The 15,412-nt window shown below is 40.3% G+C and overlaps 1 protein-coding gene across 11 annotated transcripts in view; it reads right to left on the bottom strand.

Annotated features, from left to right (window-relative positions):
• Positions 1-15,412, bottom strand: part of VGLL3 (vestigial like family member 3) — a 95,621-nt gene that overhangs the window by 60,822 nt on the left and 19,387 nt on the right. For 7 of the 11 annotated variants that reach the window (XR_005841967.2, XR_005841965.2, XR_005841966.2 and 4 more), the window contains one exon: positions 8,717-14,851. The exons of 1 other annotated variant lie outside the window; for it this stretch is intronic. Coding sequence is in view for 7 of the 10 variants with exons in the window: in XM_416671.8 (XP_416671.3) it covers positions 14,808-14,851 (44 nt within the window). In the remaining 3 variants the exon portion in view is untranslated. Of the gene's footprint in view, positions 1-903; positions 1,062-8,716; positions 14,852-15,412 lie in introns of those variants that run through there. 3 more of the 11 variants (XM_046902102.1, XM_040653276.2, XM_046902115.1) reach the window with 1 other exon arrangement.

Here is a 15,412-nt window from a genome sequence, read left to right as displayed (position 1 = left end):
ACCAGCTGCTAACTGGATTTAACTCCATTGACCACAACTCTTTGGGCCCAGCCATCCAGCCAGTGTTTCACCCAGCGGAGCATACGCCCATCCAAACCATGGGCAGCCAGCTTCTCTATGAGGATGTTATGAGGGACAGTGTCAAAGGCCTTACCGGAGTCCAGGTAGACCACATCGACAGCCTTACCCTCATCCACTAAGCGGGTCATCTTGTCATAGAATGAAATCATGTTTGTCAGGCAGGATCTACCATTTGTAAACCCATGCTCACTGGGCCTGATCCCCTGGTTGACCTTTAATTGGTCCATGATGGTTCCCAAGATTATCCGTTCCATAACCTTCCCGGACACCAAGGTGAGACTGGTAGGCCTGTAGCTACCAGGATCATCTTTCCAGCCCTTTTTGAAGATGGACGTCACATTTGCCAGTTTCCAGTCCACTGGGATATCCCCGGTTAGCCAGGACTGCCGAAAAATGATGGAGAGTGGCCTGGCAACCACATCTGCCAACTCCCTCAGCACTCTAGGGTGCAATTCATCCGGCCTCATGGACTTGTAAGCATCCAGCTTTCGCAGCAGGTCCAAAACTATCTTGTCATGGATCATGAAGGGCTTATTCTGTTCCCCATCCCTATCTACCAGCGCAGGGGGCTGTGTTCCCAGGGAGTAACAAGTCTTATTATTAAAGACTGAGGCAAAGAAGGCATTAAGTACCTCAGCCTTATCCCTATCCTTGGTGACCAAGTTGCCCTTGGCATCCAACAAGGGATGGAGATTCTCCCTAGCTTTCCTTTTGCTGTTAATGTGTTTATAAAAGCATTTACTGTTTTCCTTTGCTTTAGTGGCCAAATTCAGTTCTAGTTGTGCTTTGGCTTTTCTAATTTTCTCCCTGCACAGCTCCACTACATACCTCTAATCCTCATAAGTAGCTTGCCCACTCTTCCAGAGACCATAAACTTTCCTTTTGTTCTTGAGATCCAGCCAAAGGTCTCTGTTCAGTCAGCCCAGCCTCCTTGCCCATTGGCTCGTCTTCCATGACATGGGGATGGTCAGGTCCTGCACCTTTAAAACAATTTCCTTAAAATATTCCCAGCCTTTCTGGGCTCTCACACTCTCCAAAACTACCTCCCAAGGGACCCTGTCAACTGTGGTCCTAAAGAGGTTGAAGTCTGCCCTCCGGAAGTCCCAGGTGGCAGTTCTGCTGACTCCCCTCTGTGGTTCAACAAGGATAGAGAAATCTAGCATCTCGTGATCACTTTGCCCCAGACGGCCTCCAACCTTTACACCCCTTTACATCCCTACAGCCCTCCCAACCTTTTACATCCTTTATGATATTCAAGTAGTTAAAAAAAAAAAAAACACACACACACACAAAATGAAAGCAAATTCTTCCATCAAATGGTAAAGAAATTATATCAGATGGGCTTTGTGGTGAGAAACATCGCATTGCCAATGAAGAGTCTCACTCCTACATGCAAAGACACCTACAAGTATGCAAGAAGATCAGCTCTGTAGCCCAGTTGGAAACTTGTCTATGCTCCTTGAAGACGAGCTCCAGTAATGGATCTGGTTTTCATGTAGACCTTCGTGATCCTTCAGAAAGGCCTGATTTCACAAGAAGTAATGCTGGTATGGCCTAGGAGCCAGCAGTGTTTAGACAAAAAGTAGTGAAGTAATCTTCTAGTCCACACTGGGAGGGTTTGAGTCATACCTCATGGTGTCCCTCTTAGAAAGCTCCTCTAATCCCTTTCTCAATGTCTGCAGTTAATAATGATGGGGCCATAAATTATTTGGATTATAAAAGCAATATGTAATGGCAGGTACTGGAATTGATGGTTTCAGTTTCTGTCATGCGGTATGCCATTCACCAAACAGTGGTTTGTATGATAAATTGTGACTTTAATTTAGAGAGAGTTACCATCTCATGCCAAAACTGATAGGGTCTCACTGATAGGGACTCAGCAAAAGCAGTACATAATTCAGTGAATAATTCCCTCTGGAAAGTGGTGTATTACTTAGTGTATGGCTAAGTAATGTTCTTGTTTATCTCATTTAGCCCCAAGTTCTCCAAGAGCTAGCCATGAAGAGTTCTTATCCTCTCTGATATCCAGCCGGGACAAAATGTCCTGTCTTTGTTTTCAGCCATGAGGCTTGTGTCAAACACACCCTGACAGCTGCAAAAATTTTTGATGAAAACAATAATTCCACTTTTCCTTTCCATCTGCCTGCAGATGGCTTAAATCTAACCCATCAAAAGGGGAAAAAAAAAAAAAAAAAAAAAAGAAAAGAAAAAGAAAGAGAGAGAGAAATAGTGTTCCAGCTAAGATGAAATTATAATGATTGCTTATTTCATATTGAGAATTTAACAGGTCTGAGATTTGCAGAAGAGATCTCACAATGAAGCTGTTCATGGGATAACTGGAGATTCTGATACTGGTTGATCTGTGTTCTCTGTTCTTCCTCTCAGACCTCTTAAAATCAGCAAAAAGCCACATGAAAAATAATCAGCAATGTATGTCATGGATAACAGATTTTTTTTTTCCCTCTACAAAGGAGAACTTTTGTTAAGAAACACTGAAATACAACCTGAAATACTAGAAGGGAATCATTACTGACGGACCAAATTTGCAGCTTGAGGTTTACATCTTGTTACTCAGTTTCAGTCTTCCTCCATGCTTCACAATATTTCAAATCAAAATAATAAGATTAACATAATTCCCTGTTTATTACCAAACTGTCACATTGCAAACACTGTTTTATAAGCACAAACTCTGAATGATGAGTTTGTTCAGGAAGAACAGCAGCTATTGCAGCTAAACATATACTGAAATTGTTTCGGTATTGTCCAGATTTGATGACAACTGCACATACTGCAGAGTATCATGAACACAAAGCAACTGAAAGAAACTACTTTTCACTTATTATGTTTGGAGTGAGGAATGAAATGCCATCCTTTTAAGACAACAAATAGGCATTACAGTGGTGAGGACAGCAAGAAGTTCAGGGTCTGGTTCAGCCCATGTATTGTTCTTGTCATTTTGCATCTAGTTTTAAAGAAAAAGCAACAACTTCTCCATCATATAAAACACGGGGGGGAAAAAGAAAGAAAAAACAAACCACACAATATATGAGCCACAAAATATTCTTTCTTTCTTTTTAAGTAACAGTGTTTAACAGTTGCCTTAAAGACTTTGCTGTACCATCCAGGCTGGCAGCAATTTCCACTTACTGATAGGGAAAATGGGTGGTAGAATCTCTAGGAGATGTCATGTGAGACAAGAGTTGAAGAAACAAGAGGTAATGAACCTGTCACATTTTAAACTAGAAAAAATATAACACAAAGATATAAAATGCTATAGATTGCTTGAGTCTTGTCTCCATTAAGTTGGGTTTTTGTTGGTAGTGGGTTTTTTTGCATTAGTACAGAAGTAAGACCGGGATGAGGTTTCTAATCTCTGTGCCCAGAGAAGCTGTGGATGTCCCATCCCTGGAGGTGTTCAAGGCTGGTTTGGATGGCATCCTGGGCAGCCCTGATCTGGTGGGTGGCACCCTGCTCACAGCAGTGTGTCAGAGCTTGATGGTATTTAAGGTCCCTTCCAACATAAGCCATTCTATCATTCTGTGTTTCTATGATCTCATAAATATATCTATATATCTATTTATCTGTCTGTCTGTCTATCTATCTATCTAATGAAGATAACTGATGATGGTAGGATCATGAATAAATGGTTTTGTTCTGGAAAGTCTAATGAGGTGCCAGTCACATAATAAATCCTATTTAAAAAAAAATGTTTCCCAAATGCTTAAAACTACATGTATAAAGGTCAGTTCCATTCTAAGGAAGCAGATCATTATATTTATCATTGTGTTTTTTTCCTGGGAAGTAAAATGCCCTTGAAACCTTTTCAGGAAAGTCTGTACATTATGTAAAGATTTGAAGGGGAATGCTGCACCTGGAGTGAGAAAGTTCTGGAAGTAAGAAAATCTCTTCAAGCCTACCCACACAAAAATGTCATCAGCAAGGCAAAAGGACCTGGAGTAACCAGAACCGTGCTTAGGTTCTCGTAGATTATGTATTTGGGATACATAGGTTAACTGGGAACATGGAGGATAAAAAGTAATAAATCTCTGGAGAATGCACTACGCTGTTTCCTTTGCTAGAATAAACACATCTTTTTCTGAGAGCCAGGATGTCTTCTGGACTTCTTCTGAATGATGTTCCACTTCCACTTTGTTCATTACTCAGGGCTGCAGCTCATGCCAAGCATTTCCATTTGCTGTGATTGGGACAACCAAGCAAACAAATAGAGCTTGCATTTGTTTTGCGTCCTCTAAAATCCATGAGCCCAGGCTTACAGACAGTTAAACTCACTGTGCACTCAGATGTTAATTGTGTGATACAGAGCCTGAATACTCACATCACCAGGCAGCCTGGAGTTTGAAAGCCTGCTCTTGAAGAAGTGGAAATAGAGAACAAGAGCAAGGATGAGGATGGAAAAAGTCATTAAAAACAATAGGTGGCTAAGTCACACAGAGCGTTCTGTGGTACTAATGCATTCAGAAGCAAAGCAGAGCCTCACTGTGCATAGAGGATGAATTACCCTCTCTGAAAGGATATCTAAAAAGAAACATACAGTATAAAAAAATGAATAAATGTGAAGAGTCTACTGATGCTATGGACTGAGCTTGTTCTGGGTTACTCTCTTCCTACTGCAGCGCTCTCAAAGCCTTCAGCAGGATCTCTTGCATACGTAGGCCTCGGCTCCCTCTGGCTAAATAAAGGACTTGAGGCTGCAGAGCTGTCACCCTTTCCTAAGCAACAGATTCAGTTCAGGAAATTAAGACTCATACAGCGGTGACTAATGCTTTTGTCAGGCTCATTACAAAGTACTCAAGGATGGCTACAAACATTCTGTGCCATGTGTTCTGCCTTGCATTACCACTCTTGAGTGGCCAAGTTCATTCAGGCCCATAGTATGTCCCACCTCTATTGCAGTAACTGCTGCATGCTGCCTTCAGGACATATGCTCCCACACTTTGTGGAAAGGAGTCTTCACAATGAAGTATGAGGTTATTTGCAGGAGTTCAGGCAGTCTTTATGGTATCACACAGACACAGCCAGCCTCCTCCCTCCTTGCCCAGTGGGAATCCCAGAGATGTGATTATCTTGGAACAGATGCAGATGCTTAAATAAAGAGGGGATGATGGAAAAAACATTACACAAATCCTCCTCACGTGAGCAATGAATACACCCCACAGCTGTTAGCTTTGTTTTGCATATTTTACATATTTATATACACAAAGTATTTCCAAACATCCCTACGTTTATCTAAAACTCCATCAGTAACGAGACTGGCAGAACAGATCCAGTACAAACATATTCACTGCATGACACTTCCCTGCATCGATTTTAAGATGCACAAGGAGTAAAACCCTGCTTCTACCGAAGTCAACAACAGCAAATCTCACATTTCCAAAGAAGGAAGACCTAACTCTATACTCCTAAAGCGTTCACTCTATAGCAAAGGCCAGTCTGAAGATGAATGAGGCAATGTTTCTACAGCAAGAACAGCTGGTAGATTAGAGAATGGGATATTTTTCTCATGATGGTTGCCTGCAGGTGGGTGGTAGGGGTAGGTTGGAATGGAAATAAAACATTCGAAGGAAACACTGAATATCCTTCTTCAGATGGTGCACAGAAGTAAAAACAACAACAACAACAACATCAACAACAAAACTGCTCAAGCTCAAAAAGGGTGGGTAGCCTCCTAAAGACAAACACACAGAATGGCTTGGGTTGAAAAGGACACCGCCTTACTTATTATATAGAGCAGAAATCTGTCTGTCAGAGAGAAGGAGAAGGAATTAACTTCTCCACAAAAGCAAACCGAAAGGAAAAGAGTGAAGAAAAAGTAGGAGTGATTGTGAAGCTTGTGGAGTTTCCATTTGTCATTTATTTATCAGAAGACAGACAAAACAGGATTGAAAAAACGTACCAGCCAGCAAGGAATATTTATCCACACTGCCTCTCCAAAACTGCTTTACTGATAGACCTCTACAGAAGTCTTCCTCACTGACTTCTACAAAGATACCAAAAAATAAGTTCTTACTCTTAAAAAGGACATTTGAAAGAGACTAGGGATTTTCCCACTGAGAAAGTTCCTGAAAGTTGAGTTTTCTCTTTATCTATTTCCACCAGTGAAGAAGAGAGTGCTATTCTTAAAAGGGAACAGATTTTTTGGTTTTGGCCAGATACAGAAATCTTTGTTGCTATATTTGGCTTCCAATGTAGGACTCTGCTTGCTGGTGGGAGGAGGAAATTAGAGCTGGTGTTATTCATAACTAAATGGGCATGAAAAACAAACCACATCTCTTTGAACTGTAGTGCTACTATGAGCATTCACGTAACAAATCATTTTCAAAGCCTGCAATACCTCTGTGCATGCAACGGCCAACATCAAATCTTTATTACCCGCTCATTTTCCCTCAGTGATAAACCACTGCAGATGTACAGTTATTGTCAAGGCAAAGACATTGGTGTAGTTCCTGGTGGTGATTGTGCTGTTTGTTTTGTTTTTTAATATCATTTCTTGCTCATCTTGAAAGAAAGCAAAAGTGATGTTCTGAAAGATAGACGGTTACTGGAAGACTGCAGGATCCGGCCCCAGTCTTTTTCCCAACAACCCCAAAAAAGAAATCAGCTAAATTAATTGGCATCCCAGCCTGACACACAGCTCAGCCATGAGGAATTCTCACCAGATGTCTTGGTCCCCACCCGGCCTCCCACGTCATGCAGGCAGCATAACCCCTCAGAGCCTGAGGTACTGCTAGGATGACTGGCCCCACTGTGCTGGGAGTTGATGTAGAGGGTTGATGTTAGCCCTGGCAACCTCCCCCACCATTGTGGCAGATGCCAGCCTCACTCCTCACATTTTCCACACTGATTCCCTCATGCCAGCCAGGCTGAGCATTGCTGAGGTTATCCAGCTCCCTCCTGACACTAAGTGAAGTGCTTCCCCCTGGCATCAGGCAGGAACCCAGTTGGCAATAAATAAAACCCAAAATAAGAGTTATCTGGATGGAAGTGATGAGATTCTTGATGGACGTGAGGTCAGTAAATGCAACTGAGTGGCACTGATTTACATGAATGGAGGCTGTGGTTCAGATTGAATAAAATCAGTCACAAAACAATTCTTCCTCTGGAGCATCACTGTTTCCCCTCTTGTTTCGTGGTGCATTGAGTACATACAGAAATAACACCTATGAGTATTTGAAAACCAAGGCATGGGGCAAGGCAGCTGGAGCTCTACTCTGGTGAGAGTAGTAGAGTAAGATGTTACTAAGAGGAGAAAAAGCACATCAGCTCACTCATCCCCCAGTCTAACCGCACTGTTACTGCCTAAAACACGTTTACTTCACTGAGGCTATTTGTGATTGTCTTAGAGCAATAGGGCTCTCCCAGATCTTTCCTCACAGACTAAACCACAGTGTACATAGCTCACTTCAAAGAAAGAAGTTTCCTGCAATGTTTATCCCTGCTTTTTCTCGACACTTAGTTTGTATCAAATTTCTAAGTCCTCACACTGCTCTGGTATTTTTTGATGGCTGTCACGTCCTTTCTATTTCTTTCATGTACAAGCCAAGTAATTGTTAGGCATCATTTGCTTATTTTGCAATGGTCCTTATCCCATCCTCACCTCCATCATCCCTGCAGACTATTTATCTCCCAGTAGTTCCCAACTGCATTCTCTCCTACAGGAAGGTCTGAATGCAAATTTCCCCTTCCCTGGTCTTCCTTTCCTTACATTTCTGGCTGGCAGCTCTCTATGCCTCTTACTCATGGCCCAAGAAAGAAAAGGATGATTCTTTTCATGCAAAAAGAGCAAAGCACTCTGCTCACAAAACTCTCTGCTCACTGTCCAGCCCTGGAAATAAGTCCTGGAGCAAGACATATGGGGAAATTCCTGCTCATCTACTGATCCTGCTCTGATACAGTATAGCCCATATGGTCAGGATCTTAACAGAATTTAGCAACTAAACTCTTAACAGCTCCCTGCTGATTGCGTGCAAGTGGCAATTTTTCAAAAGCTCTGTGCTTGGCCAAAGTTTGGAAGTTTCCCCTCCCCTGCTGCTGGAACAGTAAATGATATATCTGTGACCAACATAGCAAACCTTCACCCCTCAATCCAGAACACAGACATGCAAACATCACTCAATTAAACAGTTGTAAAATAATTTTAGCAAGGGCATAGTCACTTCCTTAATGGGAATTACTGAACTTTGTCATAAAAAAAAAATCAATTTGTGATTTAAAAAAAAAAAAAACTTTTACGGAAAACTTCTACTTGATGAGCATCAAAACTGTAACAAAATTATAAGATTAAAAAGCTCTTATAGCAAGAATCATCAGGTCTACCAGGTATACCATCTTACTAGATCTGATTTTAAAATAGCTGCTCATTCTAGAGCAACTTGAAATGAAAACAAAACAAAACAAAACAAAACAAGACAAGACATTGCAGCAAAAGCAACAGATCTATCTAATGAGAAAGCTTCATGCAAGAGCCTTTTTAGAAATCCTGCAGATGCTCGCCTTTCACTCTGTCCTATTTCAGGAGAGAATCAGTTTAGGACAATTGTTCTACAACGTTTTCAACAGGAGACAAACTCTTAGCTGTGGAAAATAATCTCATGAAAAAAAAAATAGAAACTCAGGATGCTGTAATTTACAAAGAGATTTATGAGTTCTTCAGTTGTGTAAGAATAAAAAGAAAGCATTAGCTAATTGTTGAGAAATACAGACCAAACTGAAAATACTACATTAAAAATAAAACAATAAGCTTCACATTAAATTATTTATTCAGTAATTAAAACACTGACACTTTTCTTCATACAAAGTCTCCCACCACTTTTGATGAAAAGGACAAAATGTTCAATGGAGGTTTTGAGGGAAGCAGGATTGGGAATCAACCAGGGAAGGAGAGGGACCTTGACTTGGCTGATGGTTTTAAATGATAACTACAAACAGCTAGCAGGGAAAGTGCAGCATAGTTCTGCAGATACTTTACTAGATTACTGTAAACCGCAACTGCTATGAACATTGGTTGTATATATGTACCAATTACCTGAGCCCAAGCTTGCTGGTATCAGTGTGGATTCCAATAGGTGTCAACCAATGCTGGACCAGACCCTGAGCCTCCACTCTGTTCCACCCAACAATGGACTGCAGTTTAGGCATTCATAGCTGGTCCCAGTGATCTTAATGCCATCAAAGACTTCAACAGACTGTGAGGGAAGAAAGGAGGAGTAGGGCTTCTGTACGCAAAACACCACTGTCAATGATATACAGCTGATCTATCTTGAAGGCTTTTGCCTTTGTGTGAGTGCATAAAAACTGTGATGTTTTAATCACCTCCATCCCTAAACTAAGTTTATTGGGAGCTAAAAACATCCTGTAGTTCAGAGGAAACTCCAAACAAGCTGTCACAGGTCCCACCATGGTGTCATGGAGACCAAAGAAAAAGAACAGCCAGAGGATTATGGGCACTGTGCTGACCAATGGCTGCTAAAACAAAGGTTTCCAGAGATATCTTTAATTCCCTTTGGCAATTAGTTCACCCCATAAGAGGGTATGAGTGTAAACTTGTAAGCACAGTCTAATTTTAATGTGTTGTGCAGCATCTGCCCAACAATCTACATACAATGCTGGAGAAGATCAGTTCTGCTCACAGCACTACCAGCTCAACCTTTGCAAGAAGACCTCTCCTGAACTTGCTCAGGCAAGAGTCCTTTAGTCTTTAAAGGGAACTTTTCCTGCATCATAGCTGTCAGATTGTGCCCACAGGGTTAATATGTAAAAGCAGTATTTATTTTTAAATACCACCCTGCTCTACATGAGATTTCAGCTCTGATAAACATGCATTGACTTTTTAAAAAATCCACACACAAACAATATTTATCATCCAACTACCCTTTAAAAGCTCAAAGGCAGACATATTAGAGCCAGGAAGTCAAGTTTAAAATATATATGTATATATGTAATTCTGAACTGCTTGAAAGAAACGTAAGTTGCTGGTCCATTGATATGGAGAAAAATATTGTACCTGAAATTAATTAAAATAATTATATTCAACAAGATACGTTTGTCTACTGAAAGGCAACATATTGTCCCTCTCTGCATAACTCTGTTGACTCCATGGTCATCTCCACACATACAACAAATCAGGACTTTTGAAAGATTGAGTTTTGGGGAAAGGGGTTGTCTTCTCTCTCTTTTCTCTCTCTCTCTCTCTCTCTCTTTTTTTTTTTTTTCCTTTTTTAAATTTTATTATTATTATTATTTTAAGTATGGAAAAATTCCATTAACTCCTGAGGTTACAGAGAATGCAATAAAATGCCTACATTTTTTTGTTTGTTTGTTTTGTTTTGTTTTGTTTTGTTTTCAGTCAGATGAGATTTAGTGATGTCATTTGCTTTATTTCCAAAGAATATGCATTTGAAGCATAAGGGTAGAATGGAGGGAAGAGGGAACTAGGTATATATACATGTGTGTGCATATAGATATATATATGTATATAAATATATACATATACATATTGAAATGTGGGAGAAGAAGAGAAAGACATACATGACAGACTGTTAACAGAAAGGATGGGTGCATGCCAAGGTAAGTGATCATAAGCATGGTGGGGAAAACATAACACTCCCCTCATACAATCTCTGCTCTCGAGAGGTGTGCAACCTGTCTCTCTGAAAGCTGTGATGGAAATTAATCCTCAAAAGCATGTTTCAAGGCAGGAGAAACAGAATATTAAGAGAATCTTGACATTCACTGACAACTTCACACTACAAAAGAGGCATCAGAAAAGCTGATGAGCTAATTTGTGTGTCTCATGAAGAGAAGAATCATAACAAAGTGCATTTTACTGCCATCAAGCATAGCTTATTCAGCTCTCCAGAAATAAAATCTGCTGGGTGGTTAGTAGCTGTACTATTGCATCATCTTGTTAGGATGGAAATGCCCCAGCTCAAACAAAATGCGTATCTGCTTTCTAAAATCTGGTCGTCAGGTTGAACATCCCCTGCCTTCAAGTGAACAAGACACAAAAACTGAGAGCAGATTTCTCATCATTACTAGGAACAAAATAAAATCCTGGGTAACTGTAAAGACTTTAATGTTTAGGTTTTCTTGAAATAAAACAATAGTTTCCCTATGTTCTCCCAAAAATAGTGGCAGAGTATATTGTGTTTTTATAAGACCTCAGAAAATGAATCATTCACTTTCTTGGGACAGCATCAGAATCCACCACACACACACAAAAAAATGAAACTCCCTTAGTAACACATTAAGACACATAACTTGCCTGCAACCTGATTTTAAGGGCCCTTTATCCTACCTGTGGAAGCGTGAGCAGCTTTAGTATTCCCTTTTCTTTCTCACTGCCATCAATGTGCCTTAAGTGCAACATCACAAGCAAGTGCTCCTCTCTTCTTTCAAGAGCAGTATTAGCATAGCATCTGCTTCTCATAAGCACGTTTCTGTGTGTAAATGTGCGTGTACAGGCACATGTGTGAGAGAGAAGCAAATCTGCTCAATTTAACTTAAAAACTTGTCACAGAGAAGAATTTTTTTTCTTTCCCATCCTTCAAATCAGAGAATAGAAGCAGGGCTACTGCTATGCACTCAGGCATTTACTTTCCACTCAGTTGTTAGTACAGGGGACTGTTTGTTACTGAGGAAAAATAACTGAACCTATTTGTATTCCAAAGCTGGCCAACTGGCGTGTGAACAGCTACAGACGATAGCAGGTTTTTATTGGCACTTGTCTCCTAGAGCCTGTAGAGTAACACAAGTTCTGTAAGAACATTCACAAGTTCAGCCAGGGAAACTGAGCACATAACAGCAGTCCCTGAGGAAAGAGGCAACAGATTCACCACATATCCGTGTCCTCTACCCATAAACTCAATAAAATAGTCAAGAAAGGAATTCCAATGCAAACTCCAGGCTTGACTGTTCCTGTCCCAATCCTCTTTGACAAATACAGGGAATAGGAGATCCTTCACCATTTGAACTTGCTAAGAGATAGGCAGTGAAGTGACTGCTCTTCTTATACATTAACTTTAATGTTTCAGGAAGTCAAACATATTACATCTCAAAAACACATACTTTTGTATACTTTGTTCTCTTCTGCCCTAAATTCTCCAACTCTGCTGTTCAAAAAGCTAAATTACAACTTTCCTCATTATTTCCCTTGTGAAATGTTGCCTCTTTGCCTTCCAACTTTACCAAGACTGGGAGAAAAAAAAAGAAAATGCTTGGATTTCTTTTTTCCTCAGTATCTCTAATACTGTAAGAATTCCTAATTTTTAATTTACCTCAGGAACTCATACTTCCTGAATGATACTGCCCTGATAAATAAACAAGTCATGGAGGCTTTTGATACCTTCCTTTCTATGCAGCTTTCCCAGTCTGTTACTAATTCATTGACCAGCTGAGGAGCTAGCTCCACCAGAACAGCAATAACATATAGAAATCTCACGAGAGTGAAACTCAATAAAAGGAAGAATTATTGATAGACTATAAAGATAAGAGGTGGGAAAGGGGGAGAATAACATTTAATTCAGCATCCCAACATAGAAACTATAACCCTATAATTTTTAAGTAATCTGTAAGAGTAGTCAATTCAGCATTTTAACACTGTCTGAAACCTCACATAAGTAAGGTACGCACTTAAAGGTTTTATCAAACTGTGATATAATCCTACTGCCCACAATGCCAGCATGTCAAGCTCTCTCTTACGTCAAGGGAGAACTCAACACCTCATAGGATCAGGTTCAAAAGCTTGGAGAGAAAAAGCAGTACAAGGGAAGGAAGGCCTGAATTTCAGACTGTCAGGCACATCCCAACACTCCCCCTCCCCTTTCACACACACATCCATGTGGTGTCCACCTGACAAACCTACATTCACAATACTCGCTGCCTTAAAATTATACTGTTTCTTATATCAGTCATATGCTTAGGTCTTCGTTTCCATGTAGGTGGTTTGTCTTTTTGACAGGAATGCCTGAAAACAATGGTAACAGAAATATAATACGTTCTGAGAGCCTTGGGAAATGTTGCAAAGGGATCCCAAGTGTATTCATTCACTGAAGGTATACAAAGCAGAAAGGCAACATTTCCAAGCAATAGCCAGGATTCGGCAACCCTGATCCTGTGCTTGATCCCAGCTAAGCACATAGTCACTCTCTGGAGTTGCTAAGGCTGGACACTGCCACCGCAAGAGTGGGGATATTGAGGGCAATCTTGCAGCCTTTATTCAGGATTGGATCATGTACTTGGATTCAACTAAAGTAATTAGTAAGCAAGTCAAACACAAGACCTAGGCCAGAAATGAGGGGCTCCTCATACACCTTGCACTGTGCTCTGACTAGACGTGGCCATGTCACTTCCTAGCTCAGATTCTTACCCTGAGAGTGACAAAGCCTAGCTTTTGTGCATGCTGAATATGTGCAACTTCTTAAAAAATTCAAAAACAGTAGCTGGGGTCCATAAGGCCCTCAGCAAACCTTAGGTTAGACAACCAGATTTTGAAGCATTCAACAGCAGCTGAATGTTTCAGCATTTCCCATGAGGTGCTCAGCAGACAGATCAGGCCAGTTGAAAACATTTTGTTTCTGCAAGTCATGCATTTTTATGAAAGTGACATTTCTTTCCTAAACATTCATGTTACACATTAAAACCCTCAAAATAGCTTAGCTGAAAGTCTTTCCTCATGAGTTGAAGTGAGAATATGCTGGTAATTATGATTACTATGAGAGCCTGAAGTGCAACTCAGAGGCAACTGCATTCGTCAGCTTCCATGGATCACAGATGAGGTCCAAACTCAGGTCTGATTTAAATCCATGAAAGTATTTGGTCCATTTAGAAAGACTGGATGGGTTGGAAATGCAGTTCCTGCAACCCTAGGCTTTGATCCATGCTAAAGGTATTTGCAAGTTTCTGACAGCACAGCACAAAGCCATCTTTAGAAACAAGAACAAAAACACCCTTACTAGAATCTAACACCAGCAGCAAAAATATTTGGCTGAAACTTTAGGCGCGAATTATACTTGCTTAAGCTAGAACAAAAGGACGAAAACATCAAGATCTAGCAATATGGAAACAAGGAAGGTTTTGCTCTTTAAAAAGAAGGGAAAGATAGATATTTGAGGTAATAAAACAAAACAAAAACAAAATGCACAAACACATCACAGACATCTAAAAATAGCATTTTATACATTTTTGCCAGTGCTTCTCTGAGAGCAAGTTCTTTAAACAGAACTTAACAATTTTTACAATTTTTTTTAAAAAAATATGCCATCCTAAAATAGCCCATCAATCCTTAACCAAACTTTCTGTATTTCTACAAAAATAGATGCACAAAGAGCTACAAAATAATGTATTCCTGAAGGAGGCGCACTGCAGTCAGGGGAGTCTTCTTCCTGACAGTTGAAACTGTTCATAAAAATATCAAGCTGAACAAAACAAAACACTGTTAAAGGAGCAGAAAGGAGTTAGGTTGCCCAGCTGCAGCAGGCTCAGATGAGGAAAGAAAGAAAAGCAAGTTTGTTTTTCTGTTGTTCGTTTTCCAACACTGTGGGACCCATAAGTGGCTTTGCAATTAAAAGGCTCAATAGCAAAACAAGAATGGTTGGCTCTTCATCTTCACATGTGTTCTTTGCCCCATGCAGAAGGAGCCAGCGATGGTTATGTCACCTGCCAAGTTGTGCTGACTCCAGCTCTAGCTGGTCTTAAGTTATATCTGGACTTCAAAACCAAGAAGTATCCTTGCTCTTGTCCTGATGCTGTAGACCTGGATTTCAGAAAAGATAAGTAACACTTAAAATCTGACATATCTTCTTCCTCCTCCTCCCTTTGCCTCCCCAAGCATGCAAAGTAAGGATAAAAAGTTATTGATTAAAACAAACAAACAAGCAAAAAAACCCAAACAAACATAACTTACCATCCTAGTGGATTTGTTAGTAACACTACTACTGTTCCAATTCTATCATTTACGTGGGACAAGCTTAAACCCACTTAAGTTTTAGACTGGCTCGAGCAGTTCAGGAACGCTGATAAAATCATGCGTGCTTTCTTGTTTGGGCCTCATTCAGAGAGGAGTTGGGTGTGATAAAATCCCCCCACAAGGTCTGCGCAGACCATCCGCTACAGAACATCATCATTTTTCCTGATAGGGGCCAGCCACTGACCCCATCTCTTTTCAGAAAGGTCTGTAACACTGTAGGATCTCACCATTTCTATGGCATTTCACCTTATGGAGGAGGGAGGGAAAGTATTCACGCAGCAAGTAAAAAAATAAAATAAAATAAAATAAAATAAAATAAAATAAAATAAAATAAAATAAAATAAAATA

The sequence above is a fragment of the Gallus gallus genome, chromosome 1 (assembly GCF_016699485.2).
Source record: "Gallus gallus isolate bGalGal1 chromosome 1, bGalGal1.mat.broiler.GRCg7b, whole genome shotgun sequence".
NCBI classification, from domain to species: Eukaryota; Metazoa; Chordata; class Aves; order Galliformes; family Phasianidae; genus Gallus; species Gallus gallus.
This window is presented reverse-complemented; position numbering and strand designations above follow the sequence as displayed.